Raw genomic sequence first — 27303 nt, forward strand, 5'->3', positions numbered from 1 at the left:
TAGACTTGGGAAAGTAGATACACGGCTATGTAGAGATTTTGAAGAAGAAGAAGAAACCACTCTTAATATTCTGGGTAAAGCATTTAACCAGATCAACTCCACAGTCCTGAGCGAAACCAAAACATCAACAGAGATGATAAGAACTACAGCATTGGGTAAAATACTGGACGTCCTGCAGAAACAATAGAACTGAACATATGGGAGTAAATCTATGAGGCACAATGGGACCGCAACAGAGCAGACCGCCAACCAAGGACCACGAACCTAGGGAACCAACTAGGTACCACACAGCGGGGAAGTTTTAGTGTGTAACCGGGCACGTCCCACACTACCATGAGTTTAAGAACTGGAAATATTCATGAACACTTTCTTCATTGACAAAAACTATACCTTTATGAACCTCCTCATATATTCAGACATACGCTCGTATTGGAACTTGTTCTATCGCTTTTGGGTAGGTATAGTTAAATAAAACACTTATACTCAAACTCCTAAGAAGATATCCAACATGGAACCAAAAAGGTACTTGAGATGTTTTTTATTTATTTTAGACCCAATAGGGTACATAACAGGGCATTTAGTTTTTACCACTGTATCCTAATATCTCTCTCTTAATTTTAGGTGGTTCTAAACCTTTGTAAGCACAAAGAGGTTTGGAATTTAATAATAATTATAATAATACTTCTACTATAATAAAGTTAATAATACTTCGTTTAGTATAGGTACTTTTTTGAGAGCTAGAGCCTTAGCATTTTTTGCGTTGTTCTATTAAAGCTGGATCATTATAGAGTGATTATCCTCATTGCACCACCCAGGTTCCTGTAACCCCGCATTTTATGTGTGTAATATCGGAATTCGCCATAAAAAAATGCCGGTGAAAATACCCAACAACACCAGAACAAACCGAGCTTAACATGTGTTCACATATTCCTAATCTCTTGACAATCTTGTATTTAATAGGCCTAGCAACTCCTTGGATCATCTGCGAATTTCCCCGAGTTGTTCTTTGTTTCTTATCTATGATTTTTTGTTTATGACTCTGCATCCATTGGCATGGTATTTCAATCTACTTCTCAAGTTGTGCGTGTGATTCTGCACCTTCCTTAGCAAGATTATCGGCCACTTCCTAACTCTTATATCCTATGACCTGATGGTATTCAGGTTCCGATGATCATGTTCAACGCTATTCAAGTTTAGTTCATTCAGAGTATGTTTAGCCTTTTTAGTTAGAGGTGATGTGGAACTCGAGTTTTTGAAGGGTTGGCTTGGTTGCCGGTCCAAAATCATATGACCCTATCCCTCCCTTTTCTTGTTTTGAAGGTTTCTAGCACACTACATAAATATCTTTATCATCCTGCTTTTTATCTTAAAACGCTGATATCCTTTCTTTATGAATTATTATTTAACTCTATAGTTCATTTCAAACGCTATTTTAAAAAAATAGTAATTTTGATTTTTAAAAAATCCCCAAAAATATGCCATTGATCATAATTCAAATTCAAACCCGATTTCTTTCTTAATCGTTTTATCAACTATTTTCGTAGCTTCTTGTTTGAGCAAAACATATAAGATAAATCTTGGACAAGCTGTATGACTCATTTGATTAATTCCCAGGCAATCATACTATTATGAATAAACAATTAGTTTGTTGAAAGAAGAATTCATTTATCCGTCTTGTATACCATATTCTTGTTAGTGACTGGTAGACGAGTATCACTGACCTCGAAGACAACCTCAGCTGATTTTTACGATGTTGTTTATTTACTCTAGACGGAATATTAATGTAGTTGGTAAAATATATTTCATGAATATTTCGGCGTGATAAAACGTTAAAGACAGGTAATGGTCTAAATTCAACAAACAAGAGGATATATTATAGAAGAGGTAGAAGTTCCAATGAAATGGAAAATGCTATGACATAAGTAACAAAGGCTAATCAAAGACAAATTTTAGATACACATATGCAATAATAATCTTATAGGCCTCTGCATGAAAACAAGTATGGAAAATTTTTGAGATTACGAGTATATTTGTTTCTGCAACTTATGACTGTGTTGACACAATTAGAATATAAGTTAGAACGGTTAAATTTTGGATATTTATTCAAAGTCAAAATATACTTTATTTACTAAATTTACAAACGTGGGCCAAAAGCTTCCTAATCCTATAGAATTTACAATAACAGTAGTTATTGATGGTGTGGCGGTGTGGTTTATGAGTAATAGGTTGTCCCTAAACCAAAATAAAACAGTTCGTATGATTTTTACAAAAGGTATTCCAGAAGGTTATCAGAACGCAACAAAGTTCTTGAGGCTACGCCTGGATCCTGTTGCAGTTCAATAAACATTTTGACTAAATGTTAGTCAGGCTTACGAAACATATTTTTCTTTTGCGTAGCCCGGTCAAGGCTCTTCCTTTTTCTGCTTTGCTCCAGACCTTTCCTGCTATCTACCAGTCAGTTATCATGTATGGCATTCTTGCATGGAGGGCATTCCAGCCAGTTGGCTCGTGTTTTCGCTCTCCAGAGACGAACTCTTCGGATTGTTGCAGGGTTGAGGTACCGAGAGGATACTGGGAGGACTGACTCTTGCTAAGAGTATGAAGCACTTATGACCTTGGCACTACCAGAGTATAGCAATCCAACAAAAAATATTCTGCTGAAAAATGCCTTATACACATTGAGGAGTTTTTGTTGTACGATTTCTTCATTTAAAAATGATAACGGTGTGAACCATCCAAGTTTCACTTTTCAGTATTGTTAATTGTTTAAATTTCTGTTTTTATTTAATAATCGGAACTTTTATTTAAAAGATTTCTAAACGAAAATTGCATATAAAATGCATTTTAGCAAGGACAAACTTATTGACACGTTATTCATGTGAATGTGAAAAAGTGAAAGATCAGTCCAACGAATTTTAAAAAGGAACCATTTTTATCCACATCCATGAACATCAAGCACTTTTTGACAGGGATATACAAAACCGACTTGAATTGTGTACTTGGAGCAGAAATAAATTACAAAAACGATCCCTGCATGTCGTATTTACAGATGAAACAATACTTCATAAAAATAGATCAGTAAATAGCATTGCAACTTATAATATTATTCATCCAGAACCCCCATTTTACGCGGCAGATCGACTTCCAGTATAGGTGGTCATTAAATGTGTGTTAATTAATACCTTCAATTATGACAAAATAAAATGCCTAGATTACTTGCAAATGTTCCATTAATTACTAAAAACTGGATGCGATTTTAACAGACCGAAGCTCCTGCACATTTTTTTTTGAAATGTCACTGAACATTTAACCCTTAACTGATGTGGCGACATTTTGGGACACAAACCACGTTGTGGCGTGCCTGGAACTCCCAAAAATTTCTCCCTGAGACAATTTTTTGACAACAGATTATGACAGCAACACTCTTTTATATTTTTTGTTATTTTAGGGTAAAAAGGGCTTTACATAAAAAAAACTTATGAAGAAAATTAACTTTATTTTAACATAAAACAAAAAGGGTATTCTATTTAAAAAAAAACATTTTTTTCATGACATTGTGTTGGTCGTCCATGTGACATTCCTGTTGGTCGCAAAGATTGGTTTGCAAAGGCGAACAACAGCTTGCGTAGGAATAGCCAGCTTCTCCTCTTCATCAGGCAACTCCTCTGAAGTGTCGCTACTTTTGCCACAATAGGTATATAGGTGTTGTACACATAATGAGTTCTGGCATCAGCTAAGCATTGCACCTTCACTTCATATTGTTCAGGTTTACTGGGTATGTACATTAAATGACGGTGACCTCTAAAACCCACAAGCATTTCATCTACCGTAACATTTCCACCCAAAGTATAAGCAACCTGTGAATTTTTGTTGTGAATCAACTTTCATGAAACCTACAGGCTGAAAAAACCAGTCGGAATATTTCCCTTCCAATTCCATCTGTGGCGAACATAGCTTCTATATTTTCGTTATTTGATTTGAATATAGATGTCAAGTGCAAGAGACCAAGGAATCCATTAATCTCAATTTCGTTGGTGTCTCTAAATTCAGTGCGATTCTCATTGGAAGCCTTCTGTCTGTACTCATGTAATTTTAGGTTAGTGTAATGTACCATAACTTCTAACATGTCTTGGCTAAAAATTTTCTTCCAGGCGTCAATTGGCTCTATGTTATTATCAGCGTCAAATATGACACGCATAGAAGGGAGCTTTAGAATGTTGAATGCTGGGAGTGCGGACGTTTCGTGTAGGTTCAATCGAGGACCACTTATAACGATTTTTTCCCACAATAATTTTTTCTTACATGTTTATCCCTTTCCTGAACTAAGTTCTCCTTCATCTCCTCTTCCATTTCGTCCACAACATTCTCGACTTCTGCAGATGTATCGATTTCTTCCTCGAACATTTCACTTTCGGATTCATGTGCACTGAAAACATATTCACCACCTTCGATACCATCTCTTTCCAGATCAGAAGAATAACTGTCCAAATCGTCATGCCACGCCTGAACATTCTCTTCAAACTCGGGTTGCATCACCCGATTGCACTACTTTTCGACGAGTTGCCATTTCTCAAAAAAGTCACGAAAACTACGTTGTGAGGTCCCAGGGACTACCACGCGCTCGGTTCGGAGGTTCAAGAGTGACTGGCAAGTTTGTCGCGCTAACATGATGTTGCTGAGGCCATAGTAGGAAGGTACTAAAAAGCGCGCCGCGCTGGGATAAAAGGCTAAAGATGAATACGTGTTAATATAGTTCTGCGAGTCCCTGGGACTCCACAACGTCTGTTAAGGGTTAAATGTGACTTTTGAAGGCATGAACCTATTAAGCCAGATCGCCTGACTTAATTAGATTTTTAGACTTAAAGATTTAAAGACAAAATTAGATTTTTTCTTATATGGTTTTATAAAAGAACTTGTTTATAGAAATCCACTTACAATGGCAATAGACATGGAGCAGAGAATACGAGATGTGTTTGCTCAATTAACTCCACAAATGTTACATGAAGTAGAAAGAAGTTTTCAGGAACATATCAATTTATGTTTTGAACCACACGGAGGACATATTGAACACTTAATGTAATAAAATTATTAATCAAGCATATTTTTAATATGCTTGATTAATTATTATCGTGAATATTTTAAAATCGACTAAAGATTTAAGTTTCCAAAAAGCTATAAGTTTCCATAATAAGAAACGTTCATTTATTAATTCTTCATTAAATGCATAAAAAATATACAGGGTGTTCCATTTGATAAAAGCGAGATATGAAGCTTTGAAATTCGTAAAATTTGCATGATAACTACGAACACCCTGTATATGATATAGGATTTTTTTTTGTTCCCTTAGCATCATCTTAAAAAAATACTACACTTTTACAATACTTTCTTTTTATTTAGTTTACTTTAATTTGGAAAGAATATTGTTTATTAATTAATCTAATTTATTTATGTTAATCTCGGCAATATCGCTTTCGGAGGTATCCGTAATTTAAACAAAGTATGTACTGTGTGTTGCCTAAAAGCTCAAGGGACTTTTAAATAATTAAATGGACTCTTGAAGTACTTTTAATTTATTTCGACATCATTAAACCTGTTTTTTATATTGTGTTACATATTTTATTATTAACAACACAGTTTACGTTTGTATTTAAGTATTTTATTATCAAAAAATGCATAAACAAAATCCAGTCTAACTTGACCTTGCCTTAAACAATCAGCGCATATCGATCTTCGGGTTAAGGTTCAGAGTTGCCATATTGTGCTGGAACGGAAAAGCGGCTGATCTTATTGTTTTCAATATTCAAAATGAATTAAAATCATTATCATTATTGATTGAGAATCATATCATTATTGAAGGATTTTGATAGGTCCTGGTTTATGTTCTTCAATCGTACATAATTATTTATGTAGATTTCCTAGCAGCTCTATTCCTTTTCCTGGTAAAAGGTACGTTGGCAACAACGGCAATGGTTCGGTGGTGGGAGGTCACCAAGCACCAAGGTGAACCTTGATGGCCATCCATCTTTCTTTTTGGCGTGCGACCGAAGATCTGACAAGTCGTTCTAATTTTGCCTAGAAAAAAGGGCGAATCAAGTAAAGTTTTCCATTTCGGGATGTGTTAATATTTTAAACTTACTTATTTTTCGCACTGCATCTACCGATGTAGTTTTCCTTTTGCTGACGGGCGTGGTTTATCTGATTTTGTGATTTTTGAGTTTTCCCATGACATCACGTAAGTAGCACACGGTTCCTTTGTAAGTGTCTTTAAATCAGGTATTCCTTCCTTTATTTAGAGATTCCTTCGTCCTGCGTTGCTGCCCAATCAACTTTAACGAAGGTTGATAATTCTACGCCACAAAATATCTTTGATTGATATTTTTGGGGGGTTCTTCTTACTTATTGCTTAGTTCTTAGTCCTTATGTCATTTTGTCTACTTTTACCTGCCCCAACCACGTGATTGCTGCCATACTGCCTGACGCCAATTTCGACGCCGAGCCCTGCCTTAAATCTTTGCTGATTGCTGCCATATTGCCTGAAGCCAATTTCGACGCCGAGCCCTGCCTTCAATCTTTGCTGATTGCTGCCATACAGTTGACGGTGTCATACATCACGCTCAAGGCCGAGTCAACGTCTTGACGCCATTTTCAACGCCGAGCCCTGCCTTCAACCCTTGCTACTTCCAGACTGCTGACCTTCATCCTCATCCACCTAAGGCCATGCCTTCAGGCCTGTCAATCGCTGGATAATGCTTCCCTAGCATTCCTACGCAGTAACGCTGAGCAGGAAGTGTTTAAGCTGCGTGGCGGAGTTGGTAAAATTTCATCATACTTATATGAACTTGGTTTAATGATTTATTTATTCTATTTTGATTGATTGTGGTATTTAATTTTGTTGGTACACATATTTTGATTTATAAGTAACCCTGTGCGTACTGTCTATTTTATCCTTTTTTTCCTGCGCAGAGAATTCATGAATTTTCCCCAGGTTTAACGTCATATAATTAATGTCATATTCCCATTTTAATTTAATATAAACCCATAGAGCTACACGTTCTCTTTGTGATATTTGAGTGTTACTATCACTATTTTCAGTATCTTTTTTATCCATTTTTTTATCACTATCACACCATCATTTGTAAATAGTTGTAAGTATTTTATTGACCGCACGGAATGCAATGTTTCAGTTGACATCTAGGGTACAAAATAAATTTTGTTAAAAAATTAAAATAAACCGTTTCACTTGAAGTTGATACCAGTCCAGACTATTGCTTTAAAAAAAAAACATAATTAAGTTTCTTGATTTACTTAATTATAAACAACATCTTTAATTATAAAATTTAAATAAACTTTAATTAAATTAAGTGGCGTCCAAAGATGAAATCAGTAAGTATAAAAAGGGAGGGATGATCTGCCCACCACCACGCTCACCAGACTAAAAGCTGCCGTGCATTTATGAGGCAAAAAAAAAATATCCATAGGGTAGAAAAATTGCCACAATGACAGATCGAAACCATTTAAGTCAAAGTAATCCTCCATTCTTCTACAATCCGAATTTAACCTAATATTGACATTAAACTAACATTTCTGATGTCAAGATGAAATTAAATGATGTAGTGTTTTTTTTTGTAAAAAAAAATAATTGCGGTTGAGCTGCGCATGACTAGTCGCCATATTTAGCGTATATACTAAGTACCTTACCTACCTAAGGTGCTCCCAAGAATAAAATAAAAAGAATGGCACTCCATTTAAAAAAAATATCGCTATACTACTAATATTTTCCAGACATACGCTATCACGTCCAAAAAAATGAAGAGGTTAGAAAATGTTGACCCTTGTTTTTAGGCTTTATGACCGATGCACTGTTGTACGATCCTGTATAATGTGTTTCTTATTTGTAAATAATCTAGGTTATAAAGGATAATTTGCTATTTATGATTGGGTATCAAATATCCGAAATATAATTTTATTACAATTTAAAACACATATGGTGAATGCAATAAGTCGATTATAGCTGAGTTGTACACGGGAGTAAAAACTGTGTGAGACTCAAAAATAAAAAACAGGTTTAATAATCTGCGCTACTCATCAAACTAGGGGTAGTCCAAAGAGGACTAGTTACAGGGAGTATGGTGCCTATCAGTATTTTTATATTTAAATGCAATATCGCTACAATAAATAAGAGGCCTATATTTTCTTAAGTTCTTTTCCATGCATTACTTATTAAACTCCCATTTTTAAAGGTAATAGACATGGTTTTAATCGCGGATTTATCGTAGATTTTCAACATTTGCGAATGTACTTAAACAAAGTCGTTAATTCATTCTATTTCAATGCGAGCGAAGCCACCGGTTTAGGCTAGTAAGCCAGGGGCGTACTCAGGCAGCTTCCCCCCACAAAGTTAACGAATTTTGAATATCACAATTTTACTTTTACTGATAAGAAGTCCGAAGTAAATGATATTTGAATGTGATGTTATTATAGGTATCTTAATCTTTATTTTTCGTATTTTAGTCTTATGCCTAAACACTGTAAGGTGGTAGATGTTGTCCACTTGCATCGCCCGGTTCAATACCACCACATAGGACTTAGGCGGCGTGAAGTTGTTCCATGGAACTCACGTTTCGCCGCCATGTCGATGTGTCCGGTTTCCAAAGGGGAAATGGAGAAGAAAAATAAATGCATGATGGCGCCCTCACGATCAAAACTTTCCGGAGGTAAACTTGCCTCCCATTCGGATCTCCGGGCGGAGGCTGGTCGGGGGGAGGTCCATCAGGCAGATCAAAAAGCCTAAAAATCAATTTCTGCAACATCAGAGGCCTAAACACCAATATTAATGCAGTACACCAACACCTGCAATCAAATAAGCCTCACATTCTGGTATTGGCAGAAACAAAGGTGAAACCTTCAACAACAAATGTTCACCTCATTTATCCTGGATACGATCTACACACCCGATTTCGACTAAACTTTGGATTGGCAGTATTTGTCAAGAACGATTTGAGTTGCCAGCGGGAGGAAACGCTTGAACCTGCGGACTTCGACGTCATGTGGTTCAAAATAATAGCCAGTGGTGCCACGAAATTTATCTGCTGTATCTACAGACCACCAAGCGACACCCAATATAGACGGCTCTTTTTGAACCTGGTTGATTGCATTAACCATCTGCAAATTGACTAACCAAGCGCAGAAATCTTCGTCATGGGTGATTTTAACGTTCACAATATCAACTGGCTGCGCTCCTGCAACAAGAACGACGATGAAGGACGAGAAGCTGAGCTATTTGCCACCATATGCGGGCTTACGCAGCTTGTGGAGGAACCTACCAGAATCCCCGATCGAGATCGCGAGTTTCCTAGATCTGGTCTTGGCTTCAGACCCTGACTCGTAGGAACATCGGACCACAAATTGATTACAGTCTCTTGGCAGTTGGAGGTTAAAACGCAGGATCCTCCGATGCCGCGGAAGGTATGGCACTATAAATCAGCAGAGTGGAACCATCTTCGGGAATTTTATCGCTCATTCCCTTGGAAAGAAGTCTGCTTTAGAACCAATAACATCTCAGAATGTGCAAACCAAATTACAGAGACGATCTTAGCAGGAATGGAAGCTTATATCCCTTTTTCTACTAAATGCGGATCAAACAACAAGCAATGGTTCAACCTAAATTGCAAAAAGGCAGTAAACACTAAAAACGCAGCATACCGCAAATGGCGTCAACATCCTTCCGTCGAACATCGGAGGAACTTTTTAAATAGCTGCAAGCGAATTAATGATGAATGCAAAGAGAGTCACTACAACAGGATCAAAAACAAACTGCTAAACTGCCCAAATGGAACAAGATCTTTCTGGTCGGTATCGAAAGCCGTTAGTCAAGGATTTGCTAAGTCGGCCTTGCCACCCCTAACAGTAGATGATGGTTCTATCGCGGTAACAGCAAGGGAAAAAGCCAACTTACTGGGTAAACTCTTCGCGTCCAATTCTACTCTGCACTCGCAAGGCAAAACACCGCCATATTTGCCCAGGGTGAATTCATCGATGGGAGAAATTTCGTTTCCCCAACAAATTATAAATAAAATTCTTAAAAGCGTAGACACCAACAAAGCTTCTGGACCCGATGGAATTCCAGCCCTAATACTAAAACGTTATGCAGACGAATTGACTCCTCCCTTATATAGACTGTTCACGGCATCATATAAGCAGGGCCAATTTCCAACAAATTGGAAAAATGCTCGAGTGCTAGCTGTACCCAAAAAGGGTAAGAAGACGATGCCCTCCAATTACCGCCCGATTGCACTTGTTCCAGTAATATCGAAGATTATGGAGAAAGCAGTCAACCAACAACTGTTAAGATATCTGGAATCATCTGGACTAATCAGCGATCATCAATACGGCTTCCGAAAGCTTAGATCCACCGGCGATCTTCTGGCTTACGTCACACACTTATGGACGGAGGCCATGGAGAAGCACGGCGACTCCCGCTCAGTCGCTCTTGACATTTCCAAGGCATTTGACAGAGTGTGGCATGAGGGACTACTAACCAAGCTCTCCTCAATCGGCATACAAAACTCATTATTGAATTGGATCAAAAGTTTTCTTGAACAACGAACAATCCAAGTAGCCGTCGATGGATACCTCTCCGACAAATTTGACATTAACGCTGGAGTCCCTCAAGGATGCATTCTATCCCCCACCCTTTTCTTGATATATATCAACGATTTGCTAGGAACTACTGTCAATCCAATCTACAGCTTTGCGGACGATAGCACACTTATTTCCACATTTAAGTCCGCCAAACCAACGATAGCCGCAAGTTCTCAGAATCTTAGGCAGCAACAAGTAGCTTCAATCAACAACGATATTAGAGCAATCTTGGAGTGGGGCGGTAACAATCTGGTCAATTTTAACGCTAAAAAACGCAGGCTGCAGTATTTACGATGAAGACTAACCTTGGTGGCCCGGAGCTGGTTATGGCAAGGAAAACATTGCCAATGAAATCATCTTTACGTCTTCTAGGAGTCGAGGTCACCAACAGTGTGTCCTGGCATGACCACGTTGCCGAGGTCGCCAGGGCGGCTTCCAAAAAACTCGGAGTGCTTTTCAGAACGAAAAAACTGTATACACCAGAACAGTTGCTGACTCTTTATAAGACTCAAATACGCCCTTCCCTCGAGTATTGCTCGCATGTCTGGAGCTCTGCACCCAAGCATAGTTTAAACCTGCTGGATTCTATACAGAAGAGAGCTATTCGTCTTATCGACAAACCAGAACTGACAAAGAGTCTGGATAGTCTGGAGCACAGGAGAAAGGTGGCTGATCTTTGTTTATTCTACCGTTATTATCACGGTAAGTGCTCCTCTGAGCTGGCAGGCCTAATTCCACCCAGGGCTGTTCCGGCAAGAAGGACGCGTCTAGCAGTTGCGGCTCATCAACATCGAGTCCACCTGCCTACCCCAAGGACGTCGCTGTATCGGGACTCATTCATCTGGAAAGCATCTTCTTTGTGGAACGGGCTTCCACCTCACATATTTCCTGACACATACAACCTACAGCGATTCAAGATAAATGCCCACAAATATCTTCGCGCAAGCACCACTCCAAGAGTGACATAGGACTTTCCTCTTGTGCTTGTGTTCACCATAAAAAAAAAGAGTAATTTTCTGTATCCATTTTTTAGACGCGAAAAAATTAAAAAATTTCGGGAAAGTAGCAGTGTAAGACAACCATGATAAAACTAGTCATATAATGCCAAGATCATTTCATGCTATCATTGGACAAGAGTCACATTCTCCAGCAGAACCTGTAAATATATCTGTTGCCGACTATTCTTCTTCATCGACGTCCCAACAAACTTATGACATCAACGTCGATCCTGAAATTATAGTGGACGATGGCTATCATGAAAATGATCTGGGTCGTTATGTTGGCTTGGCTACCCAGCTATCGACGAAAAAGAAGAGGGAGTTGTTACAAAATCCTTGGTTCCCGCCTAGAAATTACAATTTTAAAAGTGATGTCCATTTCGAAAGAAAATTTTATCATGCTTGGTTGGATCAATAGGCACCATGGCTAGCATATTCCAAGCGACTAAAAGGTGCTCTTTGTAAGCACTGTGTTTTGTTCCCTCCGCCCATCAGCACTGTGAGAGGAATGTTGGGATCATTTATGGTCAGGCCATATATAGTTCAAAAATATGCATGAAAATTGCCGAAAGCATGTAACGACCAACCTTCACCTAACAGCGACAAATGCAGCAAAAAATTTTCTTGAAAATGTTCCTGTAAACATCCAACTGCAAAGTGGACACCAAAAAGCAATCCATGAAAACAGACAAATATTGTCATTAATTATTTCTTGTATAGTATTTTGCGGTACACATGATATGCCTCTTAGGGGAAAACAAACAGATGAGGGCGTTTTATTAGATTTATTGAAGTTGAGAATCAATTCAGGGGATGACAAATTAAAGAGTCACCTGAAAAAGTGCCGTCGCAATGCAGTTTACACATCGCCATAAATTAAAAACAAATTGATAAATTTATGTGGCGACGTTAATAAGGGGAATATAATAAGTGAGGTTCAGAAGACCATGCAGACCACGCAGTCATAGCTGATGATACCGCAGACGCAGTTGGGAAAGAACAGCCGTCAATAGGCGTGCGATTCTACAACGAAAGTAAAAGGAAAATCAGAGAGGAATTTGTAGGGTTTGTTGAACTAAAAGCACAAAATGCTTCAGCAATTGGCGAAGCAATTGACAATTTCTTGATTAGTTCTAACCTCCTAACCGAAGATTGCGTAGGGTTTGGATTCGATGGCTGTTCTACAAAGGCAGGGAAAGAGAGTGGCGTACAAGCCACTTTGAGAAAAAAATATCCTCGTGCTTTTTGGCCAAACAATGATATAGGCGATGTTCAAATTCCTGACGGACATTTTCAAAAACTTGTTGTGGGATATCATGGCAGCTGTCGATGATGCGTTGACGAAGTTCATCCAAACTTTTAGACTGGGGAGTAAACACAATAGATATCAAATGACCCCATAGAAAAAGGTCTAACGGCGTTATATCAGGAGATCTAGCAGGCCATTCTATAGGCCCCCTTAGCCCTATCCATTTATCTAGAAACTCGTCGTCTGAAATATATTTCCAGCAAGACGGCGCTCCTCCTCACTATGTTCTTCCCGTTCGGCAATGGCTAGACGACGAGTTTCCAGATAAATGGATAGGGCGAAGGGCCTGCTAGATCTCCTGATATAACGCCGTTAGACTTTTTTCTATGGGGTTATTTCAAATCTATTGTGTTTACTCCCCAACCTGAAAGTTTGGTTGAACTTCGTCAACGCATCATCGACAGCTGCCATGATATCCTACAACATGTTTTTGAAAATGTCCGTCAGGAATTTGAACATCGCCTATATCATTGTTTGGCCAAAAACGGGCAACATTTTGAACACTTATTGAATCAAAAACTGATATTTTCATGTTTTTGTTTTTTATCTGAACAAATTAAGATAAACAAAGATTTTTCTAATTTTCTCGAAAACGAATCGACCGATTTAAAAAATCAAACGTCAAAATAAGACTTCGAAAGACCTTTTAAACAAGCTATTACTCGATACCCCTTGCCATTTAAAATTTTTAAGGGGATGACCCTGGGGGGCAGATGGTGAAAGGGGGTGAAGTAATTTTAGGTTAGAAAGTTGTCCCCCTTGACAAACCTTTTGACGTATTTCGGTTTTTTTTTTTAAACAGTGGTTTTTGATAAATCCATGGTGGGAAGTTTTCAAAGAAACACCCTGTATATAATATTTTGTTTTGTGCCAATCAAACTAATTAATAAAAGTCAATTTTCATGATTTTTTGTTTCCATATACCTGGCCGACTATCTTCTCGAAACAGGTATGAGCTGCCCTACCCCGCAAGCTGAAAAAACGCCCTTGTAGTAATACTTACTACAAGGGCTTACCCAGGATTTTTAGCTATAAAATAAGCTACATGACATATGTAAATAAACCTCACTTATAGGTGAATGCGAAATGCTACTAACTCGCCCGTCTGCTTCACGACCGAGGTCAAAAGGTCCCAATGAAAAACGATTCAGTCTTGTAAAATTTAATTTTCATACTAAAAAACAAATACACTAAAGTTGTCTGTCCTCTGAGAATTTTAATACACGTGGATGACATCAGCCAACCAATAAAGCGACATAACAATATGATGTTGCCATATAAGAGTATTAAATATTAAATAGTGAAGGTTGTTTTGTGTTTAGCTGGGGCCAAATATACATACATATATTACTCGTAAATAAAATCGAAACAGTAGAAAAAACGCTGAGCCGAAGACCCCGCAAAGTGGTTTGGGTTCAATGATTTGCTTATTGGATAAATGCGAGCCAATAAAACAATAAAGTCAAAATGAAACCCGCACATTCATTTTACTTTCATTTGAAACAAACTGTTTTGTGCTTTGACATACCTTTTTATTATTCCTTATTCCTCTGTTCTTGACACATAGCGTAAAAGAAAACAGTTATTGTTAAGAAATTTATAAAAGAATTAATATTTAGAGTTTTAATTTCGGTTGTTAATATTGGTTGAAACTAATTGTTAAATCCCAAGAAAAAAATGGCGTATCTGTAGTGTTTTTATTAAAGAAGGCTTGGAAACAGATTAGAGATACGGTGTTTGCCTTAAAACTGATTAGTTTTGCAAACAGTCAACAGTTCATTGCAAAAGTCAATAACTAAGTGAAGATGAAATTCTTGTTTCTTCCCAAGCGTTCCTACAACAGAAACATTGGAATATCTGATTCAACTTTTAGAAAATAATAGTTTCGATAATATCCAAAAAATAATTAAATTAACAAAACTTTGCATGTCAGGAAATATTTTTCCATACAACAATTCGTACTATGAACAAATTGAAGATACATCGATGGGTAATTGCCTCTCTTCCATTCTAGCAAAGCTCTTCAAAAACCGTTTTGAGTTAATTCAAAAAATACATTCCAATACTTTCCATGAGTTTGGTTAAGGTATGTTGATAATGTATTTGCCGTGTTCGACAAAGTAAATGCAATATTGATAATTTTGTAGAATAACTTATAACTATTTTCCATCCATTAAATTTACCTTCCACCAAAAAATAAATAACCAACTTCCATTATTAGATACCTTTGCCATCAAAAATAATAATCAGTTAGAATTTGATATTTATAGAAAAGAAAAAAATACTTTTAGATACATAACTAGTGACTCTAAAATTGTTTTCATAAAGGAGAATAAAGATCGAATTCCTTATAGTCAATTGTATAGTTTAGTTAGTGTTTAGACTTTGTTCAGCTGTATTTCATTGGATTTCTTCGCTTTATTAGTTACATCTTTAGTGTATAAGACCACTTGTAAGTACTTTTAGTTTAGTTTTTTAATCTTTTTCCAAAGATGCTAACATTGCTAACATCGTTAGCGAAACACCTGTGGAGAATAAAATAAATCATTTTGGTTAGTGGTAAAACGGTTTTGTGGTTTGAGTGTCACACCAAACGTTCCAATCATAGGACCATATTCTATAGGCAGGTAATTTCATATAGGATTTACCGCAGAGATGAGACTCAGACTCAGCTCTTTAGAACTCCAGTTTGAGCTGGAGAAGAAAACGGCAATATTGGGATGCAGTATGGAATAATGCCATCTTCAGCGACGAATCGTGATTCTGTCTAGGTATACAGGAAAGCCGTAGAAACGTAAAGGCGCGTTTCCACCGGAATCGGTAAAGCCGATCTGCAAAGCCTACCACCCTCTTTACTGTTGCCACCAAATTGACATTATTTAGCCATTCGACATCAAAATGTTCGATGACGACGACGCGATTCTTGCCTCTTCAGCATTCATAATTATTGCAGCTCAAAAAAAGCGTCGTCGACGACCAAGATTTTGGGTAAGACCAAGTCTTCAAAGCAGAAAAAAATACACTGCAAGTGATTTAATAAAGGACTTAATACTTAACGATACAAATGTGTTAAATGTAGAATACAGAAGGAACGGTGGTTTCAAAAAGTTTTTTCCGAATGTCTAGCAGTGCCTTTGAAAACCTACTTCAAATGATAGTACCTATGATTAGTAAGCAGGACACACATTATCGAAAAGCCATCTCTGCTCAAGATCGTCTAGCTATAACTTTGCAAATAGCAATTTTTTTTTAATCTCGGTCTTATCTGCATTCAAATCCTGAGCAATTTCCATGAAGGCGTCATGTCTCTTATTTTTATCTTTGTAAAATGGGCTTTTGGATTCCCACAGTACATTTTGAGAACGATAGAGCTCTATCAAGGCCAAAACTTGTTCGTTACTCCAGTTCATTATTCAAAACTTACCTATTTTCGCAGCGCAGTACATACATCCGTGACTTTCGCCAGAGAACTGAAAATTAATAATTTGACAACGCACCAAAATCTCTGTGCCGATGGGCTTCGCATTTCCACCATTTCGATTCAGCTCGGCTTCCTTTGATCCGGACCGACTTTTGGTCGTTCGCCGTTCGGCAAGCCGATCGCCTTTTTATGACAATCGGCAACACGTTTCCACAGATTCGGCTTTGCGGATCGGCTATGCCGATTCCGGTGGAAACGCGCCTTAAGGCGCCACCATGGAGAACGGCGTGACATTGGATTTGCTGTTGCATGTACCCAGGACTGTTAATAATGATTTGGGAGGTTATTGCATATGGTAGCCCATCTTCCCTTCTCTTTATTCGGGGCAATATGACTGCTGGGCGTTTGATGATGTCCTACAAACCACTTTACTGCCTTATCTAGAGGGCCGTGCACACGTCCTTTTTCAGCAAGATAACACATGTCTCCATACTGCTCGTCATACTACGAACTTTCTTCAAGATGCAGGCGTTACTGTTTTGCCGTGGCCACCCCGTTCACCAGATTTAAATCCCATCGAATATGTATGGTATATGATAGGGTAGAGACTAATCACTTTGCACTATCCGCCATAGACTCTGGCACGGCTAATCCACAAAGTTCGAGTTGCTTGAAATGAGGCGCCACAACCAGACATCAATCATCTCATTTTCTCGACTAGGTGTATATAGAAGTGTATTCTGCGTAATCGCTGAACACATTATTATTTTTTTTCTTATTACTTATCTATAAAAACTCTTGAAAATATTATCGTTTTATTCTGATGTAAGACTACCTCATTGCCAAAAAATTTAATTGAAGAAATTATTCCTTCTGGGTGTGAGATTTCTTATTTCAGTGACTATATCTTTATGTTCGTGCTACTTTTGTAGCTTACTTCGATGTAGTTTACTAACTAAAGTAAGAGGACTGCCATTAGGAAAATACAAAATATTTGCCGGAATAGAGACAGATAGCCACTGTCTGTATTGCAAGATATCTAAAAAATAAAAATATGCACCATAGCAATTGTAATAATCTTTGTTTTATCTCTAATTTAGATATTAATCAAGACGTTTGTAACATTTTTATTTTGCCTCTACATATTTTAGAATTGATCTTGATATTTTATCTTAAGATGGATATTCTTTCTTCTAAATTTTTATTTCCCGTCCTTTAGACCTATTAGTGACCACTCTCGGTAGTACATTAATTTAAGCGTTTGGTGACATATTATGTGGACATAGTGCTATCTATTATTGTGATTTTAAAGCCCAAAGAAGTATTAAGCTGTAGTTTTCTTTATTATCAGTTTACAACTATTTTACATGTTGTCAATCAAAGAGTCTCTTTAATTAAATTGTCATCATATCTAGCTCATATTTTAATATCTAAATCGTTCTAGTAATTTAGTTTTAATAAGGTTGTTGGTCCCGACATCTTGTGGGCTACCTTGGCACCACCCGTATTTTGGAAGTAGTACTCTTTTTCCGTTGTTTCACCACCATCATCACGTCCACCGTGAGTCTGCATTTCCCTCTTCACACTTTGCGGGGTATTAGTGCTGTGATTTTGGATTGCTGAATATACTTCTTTAATTTTTGTGAATGAAATGATTGTGGACGTTCTAATAAGTTTTGTATTGATCCCTATTATTTTTTATATATAAGATATGTTCCAGGATATAGGGAAAAGGAAAAGTGAATATACTCCCAGTGTGTAAAAACAACCTTGCAATCTTCTCTGTAACTCAGACTTGCTACTGACTGACTAACATGACCCTCATCACACTTTTCTTCAGCCCAAAAATGCTTGTCGAATTTGATCAACCACCCCATCCTAAAATAGCATAGGTCATTTTACTGTGGAAAATAGCAAAATATGAATTTCTCAAGGTTTCTTGAGATACATATTCCACTAGACCCCTAATCCAAGCACTGTAGAACTAGGCCACCACACAAGTCCGAAACCTGGTGCTCCCAGATCAACCCCGAATTCAGTTCCAAAGAACCTGAGAGAAAATATCATATTATGGGTCTTTTCTGCATTTAGAAGTAGGCAATTTGAGAGGAACCACTTCCACACACACTTTCCCGAGCCTCTCTACATCCGACACAGTCTCACCACTCACTCCAACACTTGTATCATCAGGAGGATCATTCATGAAAATTAGAAATAGAATTGGGCCTAATATTAATCTTTGCGGTACCCCCATATCTAAAAGTACCTCCGCAGACAATACTCCACGCACCTGCACTTTTTGACACCTGTCAGTACTGACTGTGTCAATTTTATACTATTATATTCAGTCAAAAACCTTGGTGAGGTCGCAGAATGGGACATTAAAGTACTATCAGCTCTCATCGCATCCACAAAGACAACAATCCCCATAACTGTGCTTCTCCCCATTCTAAAGCCTAACTGATGGTCATTGAATAATTTGTTGATTTCGAAATATTAAATTAGTTATTTACACATGATTTTTTCATATATTTTTGATATAATCAAATTCAGCTTGCTGAAAAATTTAATGTCAACCAGACAACCATCTCCAGAGTTTTGAGTCGGTTTGCATAAACTGGTAGCAACATTAGAAGACCATGCCAGGATTGTGGAAGAGTTACAACCTTTGCTGAAGACCGAGTTCTACGAATTCGTACCTCGAGGCAACGGCTTGTAACTAGCACTTCTTTACAAAATAAGTTCCTGGAGTGTTATAATTTTAGAATAAGTCAAAACACCATCAGGAGAATTCTAGCGGAAAACACTATAAGACCTGCTAGAGCAGGTACTTAGTACATTATTCACCAGAGAGCATAAGAGACGAAGACTACAATTCGCTTGTGAACACGTTGGTTGGGACAATGAAGATTGGCCACACGATATACGCAGTTCAATATAGTGGGAACCGTTATGGTGGCGGGTTATTAATGGTGTAAGGCAGGATTAATATGGAGAGCCGCACAAAATTAGTATTTGTAGATATCAAGTGGTTCCATTCGCCCCCTATGTTGGAGATAATTTCCTGCTTAAGCGCTGGTAATGCGCGACCACACGTGGCAAGGGTGGTACAGGAGTACCTTACGAGTTTATCCTAAGAAGTCTAAATCACTACGATGGATTGCCCACTTAGAACCCCGGATATGAATCTAAGAGAGCACATGTGGGATATCATGGGGAGACGACTGCGACGGCTGCCAAGATCCCCAACCAACTTGAATAACCTTTATCTGAAATTGATAGGAATTTGGGATCAGATAGACCAAGATCAAATAAGGACGGATTTAATCGATACTATACATAGATTCCATAGTATGCTAGTTAATATCAAATACGTCCCGCAAAAATTCCTGAAAGTTAAACTGTGAATAATCTCTGTATGTTGGATAATATATCTCTCATTTAGTTTTGGGTAAATTAAAATCAGTGAAAAGCAAGCAATGATCCGAAATATCAGACATTTATTTAGAACGTGTGCCTCGTTAACAAAAATTAGGGTCCGATGATATAAGAAAATCAATTAGGCTAGCAGAATTTTGCGTTATTCTAGTGGGGCACTTTACTAGTTGCGAAAAGTTGTATTTGTTTAAAAGTCGTTGAAAGTTATTAGTTCCTGGACTATTATTTAAGAGATCCACATTAAAATCGCCACCGAACAACACATGGTCAAACTGAGGAACAACAATAACCCTCTCTTTCCCCTTATCTGTACCAACATTGAAATTTCAAATTATTATTTACAAAAAATGTAACACCTCCACGTCTACCTTGTCTAATACGAGGTACGTCCAGAAAGTAAGTTCCGCTAGGTAATAAAAATAAATTGTGTACAGATACAGTAAAAATATTTATTGCACAAAAATCTACAACTCTTAAACTATTTTTCCAGATTGAAAATTTGCAGGCATTTGTCATAGCGTGACACAAGTTTTTCTATGCCTTCTTCAAAGAAGGTTGCCGCCTGTGTCTTCGATGCAACCAGATGCAAACATTTTCTTTCAGCTCTTCGTCACTGTTGAAGTGTTGACCTCCAAGGAAAGACTTAAGATGTAAAAACAGATGAAAATCGCTAGGAGTGAGGTGAAGACTAAACGGAGGATGGTCAAACGCGTCCCAGCCAAATCCCTGTAGGAGGTTTCTCGTCACATTTACAGTATGTGGTCGTGCATTGTCGTGAAGGAAAACAACACCTTTTGACAGAAATCCTCGGCGTTTATTCTGTATTGCGTAGCGCAATTTGCTAAGTGCCTCGAAGTAAACATCTGCATTGATTGTTTGACCTCGCGGTAAGAAATCAATCAGTAAGATGCCTTTCCTGTCCTAAAACACCGTGCACATGATTTTTCGAGGTGTCAATCTGTGACAGAAAATCTTCGCCGCCTTCATCATAACGGATTAAAAACTGAAGTGCACTACCCATCCGTTTTGTTGTGTGTTCCTCAGTAAGAATTTTTGGTATCCAACGTGAGCAAAGTTTACGAAATTTCAGTTTTTTTGGTAACAATTTCATGAAGTAGTGATCGTGATGGTGAGATTTGGGGCAATTCCATAGCGAGATCACTAATTGTGAACTTACGGTTTTCCTTAAGCTTTTCATCAATCGCTCGAACCAGTACTTCTATTATTAAAGACCCATCTTCTCACCATTGAATCACTCATCACGTTTTGTCCGTAAACTTGGAAAATTCGGAGATAAATTTCAATTGGTTTCACTTTCTTAGCATTCAGAAAACGAATCACAGATCTAATTTCACAAGCGGCGGAATTTTCAATTCAACCGACATTGTAAATAAGCACAACAAAGCATACGTGGCTGACAGCGATCTCAAACTGACGCTGTCGGCGCACGTTTCTTCTACTTGATGTAAAGCGAAACTGCGATCGCAGCGTTGCACCGGATATAAATAGAAACGGAACTTAACTTAAGATCTATTTAATCACTCAATCAGAGACAACCTAAGAGACGTGCAACTAGATAGAAATTTTTATCCTATTGTTGTTGCTCTCTTTAATCTGTATATATTATATTTCGTTCTCTCTCTTCCCTTATAAAAGGTGAGCTAAGGTGGCGCCACAATACTAATTTTTCGCAATGCTAAATGTATTTAATTATCAGAGCAGTCAAGACAAAACATTCTTCCATCTCCGTCTAAATGAATGCAAAAATACGGGATAGTTTGTGTCCAATTTTCTAGTATTTCTAAAATTATAATTAAGTACGGCAACAGTGCAATCTTTGCTCAACATGAACAGGTGCATTTCAATATGGCTGAATAGTTGTTGCTGACTAATTTTGTTTTGTTTTATATCATTAGTTGAGATTTTGGACGAGTGTTTGAATTTTACGTATTTTATTACCTACCGGATTTAGGTGAACTTGGTTACAGTAGTTAGTAGTTGTAGTTTTTTGTAGGATACAGATTATGTGTGTGAAGCTAGCGTCCGATCGATATCCAGCAACCATGTCGAGAACGCAGCATATGTCGGTTGCCAGCGACCAATTTATAGTCCGCACTCCCTAGTTATTTAATCAATATAATGCCCGTATCTCCTGAAATTCGTTTTTTTTTTCATTTTAATAATTTTGTGTCCAGATATTAACAATGAATATCTAAATCGACTGACGATGGTCTCAAACCTCTACAAACTTAAGACGGTAACATGTTACTGTTACCGTCTTAAATTATCAATTATGAAAATAATTAAGAAAATGCATGTACATATTATAGGTATACCATATACTAAAAATACAATTAATTGTTATCAAACTGCATTGTTTTAATTAAAGTCTGTCATCGTTCTGAGCAATTAAAAACATATCAATAACTTTTTATTTGTTTTAATTAAAATCAGCCGTTCTTTCTCAGAACATAATTATGATGTTCTCACTTCTGAGACATAACGGCTGATTTTAATCAAAATAAATCATTAAATGCTTAATAGCCGAGGTTTGAATTATGGCGGCAAACGCTATCTGCGCCATCTACGTTCACCTTTTACGAAGAGAGACAAAGATGGAAAATAATCGGATATTTTATTAGCGCACAGTTGCACGTCTCTTTGGTTGTCTCTGACTCAATTGTACTGCTGGCACACATCATTCAACAGATTTAAACTCTCTCTCGTATCTCTGACACCACTATCAAGCCAACCTACTGTGCGTGGTTGATCAGATCTTACAGTAATTTCTCGTTTCGGAAAAAATTGCAAGTACGCACCCTGCAGTACGCAGCTTAAATAGAAAGGGACAGCTTTTTAATATTTGTTAGGCATTAAGTACACAAAGAACATTTATTCGGTCATGTTTCCAGCCTTTCGAGCCTCAAACAACTCATCCCGATTCTAATATTTCCCAAAGGTTTTTAATAGGATTTAGACCTGGGCGCTAGGATGGCCACTTTATGACATAAACCATGTTTGGGGTTATTATCAAGTTAAAAATGACATCAAAAGCGGCTTGTCTTCCTCATATGGAAGCAGTTGGTTTTTTAAGTTTCTCGCCGTAATTTGATTGGAGAATACAAAAGGATTTTTAAATAAAATAAGTTGATCCTTTTTTTGAACTTTGTACTAATTTTTATTTAGAATGGCCTGCTTTTTTTGTTAACACATCTTTTAATAATCATGCATAATTAGAATATGTTAATATTTGTGGTACCGGTTGTACCAAAAGTACACTTTTAGACTTTTACTGTATTAACTTAGTTTAAAAAATAGTTTCTCTATACAGAGGACCACTCTGAGTCTTTGAGTACTTATTGAAGAATTAATTATCAACATTAACTAAAATCACAAAAGTAAATTTTATAATATTTTACCTGGGTAGTTGACTAGACATCGTTTCTCATCAGTGCTTACAAAAGGTATGAGAGCTGCGCTTGTTAGCAATAATTTCCACCAATACATTATCACAGTCTGAAACAAATGAAAAAGGAATATTAAACAATGTTCCATGATATGACGCTTTGAAATATTAAGAATAAATAATATTATATATTCTTATTTAAAAAAAATATATATGTTTTTGACTTGCTGAATATATATAAAACACATTTGTGATTTAAAATATATAGTCAGATAACCTCACCTATGTTCTGCGTACATTTTACATACACTGTAAAAACTGCGTCGAACAAGTTTTTTTTCTGGTTCTAATGATTTTACCCTAAAGTGTAAAATTATCTTGATACTGTAATCTTTTAGACTTACTTCTAGCATCTGTCAAATTCATGCTAAATAAACACTATATTTTCTAAGGACTTATTAATAACCCATTTTTTTTTACAATAACACTACTTATACTTAATTGTAATATACACTCGTCGCTTAGGCATTATATTTTTAACTATTAAATTAGCAATATTTAACTTTCTCAATGTAGACTAACTTATATACGGGTAGGTTGACCGACTTGAGCTAGAACTCGTCGCACTTACGGCAATTATAAAAGCCACCTCGAACCCTCTTCCCGTGATCAGCCCTCCCTTGTAAAATTTCCCCCTTTTCAACCTCATTGTATCTATCAGCCTTGACAACTCTTATAACCGAATATAGGTAAAATCCAATATATGTAACACAAATCCGCTCGAAAAAAATGCTATTTTATAGATAGAATAGAATCTCGCCCTTCTAAGAATAAATTTTAAAAAATAACAGAGAATGAGCATTCTGCATATTACATAATATACCTGAAGATTCCGTATAAGGATTTTTAATATGCAGATGGGAACCATAGGGTGATTCAAATTTAATAAGAATCCAATTTGTATTTAAGATATTGACAAAAAAGGGAAAAATTAAGTTAGAAGGTTTAAATGCAAAGTTCTGGGCAGTCAAGTTACGTCGCTATTACTATTATTTAATCGAAAAAGCTTGCTACAAAATTAAATGCAAATAGAGACGACGCTGAAATATCCAAAAAGATCAAGTCATATACCACAAAAAGCATATTCGACAGAAAAATGAGGATAAATTTGAAAATCCCACTAAAATAGTTAGTACTAATTGAGAAAGAAAAACTGCAAAAACTGAAAATCAAGAAAAAATACATTTGTATAATATAAAAAGACCCCTTAAAACAAAATAATTTAAAATTGATTCTAGGCTTTTCTACTCCTTTTAGATTATTTGTTGCTGGTGCTGCATATGCAATCGAAAACCAAATTACTCTAGAAAAATTATCTGATAATTCCGCATTACTACCGATTAAATTACGACTTGCTAACGTTGAAGAATATACCTACACATTTGACATTGACCTTAACCCGATCATTTTAGAGGTGAATAAACTTCATTTCAACGATATAAACAACAACAATAAATCTTAACGTGAACTATAAAGCAGAAACTGCTGACTACGAAAATATTAGCGATAACGCAAGGTCAAGTAGAATCAAAATTAAAATAAATTATATCACACCAACAGGCAATTTAGATGCTTTTAGTTTATTGAAAAAGTTTATCATAATTCTAAATTATTAGATAGAAAGTTACATCAAGTAGAAAGCAGTTCAAACTTTTACAAGTTATAGAGTTCCAGTTATAATAAACATTCGCTAAATCAATTATTAAATTCATATGAAATTATTAACGACGTAAAAGTAATTTAAAAAATTCTACTTGCAAAGCGTGTGCCTTTGGAAGTCACTTTAGCAGAATACACTTTGCTCTATAAACAAATAATTAAATTAGAAATTTTTATATTACAAAATTATATTTTTATTGAGAATACTAATTACATTTAAAAAAAAGGAGTTAACTATTTCCACCTTTATTCAATACCTATACAGATCATGTTTAAAGTCATAATAGCAAAAAACAAATTTCTGACTAAAAATGAGCTGCACTTCTTTTACGGACAAAATGAGTGCCAAGAGATTTATGGAAAGGTTTTCTTCTGCAATAAAATGGACCTGCAAGAACACCAGACAGCCCTTGTGCTATCCAATTACTAGAAAATAAAAATCGAAGCACCTGCCAATAAGTATGCCAATAAGCTGATTGGTGCTTATTTTTATGGTACTTATCGGTTTTCAAATCACTCAGTTCACAGTCTTCAGCCAAGTCGTATATCCAAAGTACACTTCTATTTTCTACAACTAAAATCAAAGTTTTGGATTGTAAAGACAACTTTCAAATTGCGAGAGTTGTTTCAGATTCTGGTAGCCAAGCAAACTTCATTAGTCAAAAATGCCTTAATCAGCTTAGCATCGATTTGTGATTCCAGCACCGGTAGACATGTTGTTGTTGCTGAAGCCTTTGCTGTCATTATAAGGAGGTTGCATTTTAAGCCAGCCGGGTCAATCCATTGCATTGGAGACGGTGTTTGGCTCGAGATATTTATATTCCTTCAGCCTCATTGCAATTTTTTTTTTGATTCTTCAATTGATTAAGTATTTGAAGATTCTGGGAACTGGCATCAATCATTTGTAAAACTTCTCTAGCACCTGGTGAGGAAAATCGTAAAGAAATCTTTAGAAAAACGATGTCTCGATAAACGTCTGGTTATGGTATCCTTACCATTTCGTCACGATGAACCAAAATTGGGTGACACATTTGCCATTGATTATAGTAATTTCAAAACTGGAAGCTTGGTTAGTTAAAAATCAAATTAAATATAGGTTATATTTCAAATTCATATAAAATTATTTACACCATGGTCATACTTCCTATGAGAATCAAAAGCTCGTAAATTCCTGCGACCTACCTTATCACGATGTAGTAAAGCTGGAAAGAAATGCAAGTAAAGCAAATCGTCGACTTTAATGCTTTGGCAAAAGGTTCCAAGCGTTTAAAGATACATCGCTTCATGGTCCAAAATTACAAGCAGATCTATCTCAAATCTTAGTAAAATTTTGTACGTTGCTACCTGATATAAAGGAAATGTAGTTGCAGATACAAATTTTCTCGAAACCTCGATATTTTTAAGGACTGGCTTTGGTTTTTGAAGGCTGTGGCATTTTAATCCCATTGAGCCTCTAAGAGAATCTCGACTAAACACAGTTAGTTTGAGAGTGACATCTAGTCCCTGACAGAGAGCTAGAATACCAAGAATGTTTTAAATACCCTAAAGCTTTACAGATTCTTTTATATAACACTTAAGCAAGAAATCGTTATTTCCAATCGACAATCAATGATTATTGATTATAATCTTGATTATCAGCCGATTCGATTTCCTGATTTGAAAGAAAACCATTCTGTCATGCCCATACTTAACATCAGCGCATACACTGACGACATCAGATAGACTACATAAACTGCGTTGTCAGACCATCGACAACCAGCCAAAACTTGTAATGAAAGGCATTATTCGCTACCCCAGCATGTGGACCACACTAATATATGGAAGCCTGTTAGTTGTCATCAGCTACCTAATCTACAAAAGGATCCGACCAAGATTTCTCTCCCAGACAGCTACCCCTGAAAGAAGCCACCTTATTGATGAACCACCTATTTAATGTCCCCGAAGCAAAGCCGTGGAGTTAAAACTATGAGGGAAAAATTATACACCACTCACCTTACACAGGATGTCAATTTAAAAACTTTCAATGCAAATATCTCCGAAACTAAGAAAGTTAGAAAAGCGCGATTTGGTGGAAATGTTATACAGGAAGGGGGAACTAAAACCACCGTAACTAATCGGTTAGCCTCTTGGGCCCGATGTACCCCAACCCCAAAATTTTAAATGGCATCACCTATTTTGTGATACCTCAAATTAACGGTCTTTTGGAGTAGTATTCACTTCCACAAGAATTTTTCATAAATTTTAATCAGGGTCAAAGAAAGGTGTAAGTTTAATAAAATAAACTCTGTTTTAATGAAGTGTTATTTTATATAATTAGCTGTCATGCTGTCCAAAATGTATTTAATTTTGGGCTAAACAAAAGTATAATATA

The 27303-nt window shown here is 36.7% G+C and overlaps 1 protein-coding gene across 4 annotated transcripts in view; it reads right to left on the reverse strand.

The window, feature by feature from the left end:
* Window positions 1-27303, reverse strand: part of LOC126746095 (retinal guanylyl cyclase 2-like) — a 407445-nt gene that overhangs the window by 280551 nt on the left and 99591 nt on the right. For all 4 annotated transcript variants that reach the window (XM_050454204.1, XM_050454203.1, XM_050454205.1 and 1 more), the window contains exon 2: window positions 23227-23323. In XM_050454204.1, the coding sequence (XP_050310161.1) occupies window positions 23227-23314 (88 nt within the window). In that variant the 5' untranslated portion in view covers window positions 23315-23323. The remainder of the gene's footprint in view (window positions 1-23226; window positions 23324-27303) is intronic.

The sequence above is a fragment of the Anthonomus grandis genome, chromosome 17 (genome assembly GCF_022605725.1).
Source record: "Anthonomus grandis grandis chromosome 17, icAntGran1.3, whole genome shotgun sequence".
Classification (NCBI taxonomy): Eukaryota; Metazoa; Arthropoda; class Insecta; order Coleoptera; family Curculionidae; genus Anthonomus; species Anthonomus grandis.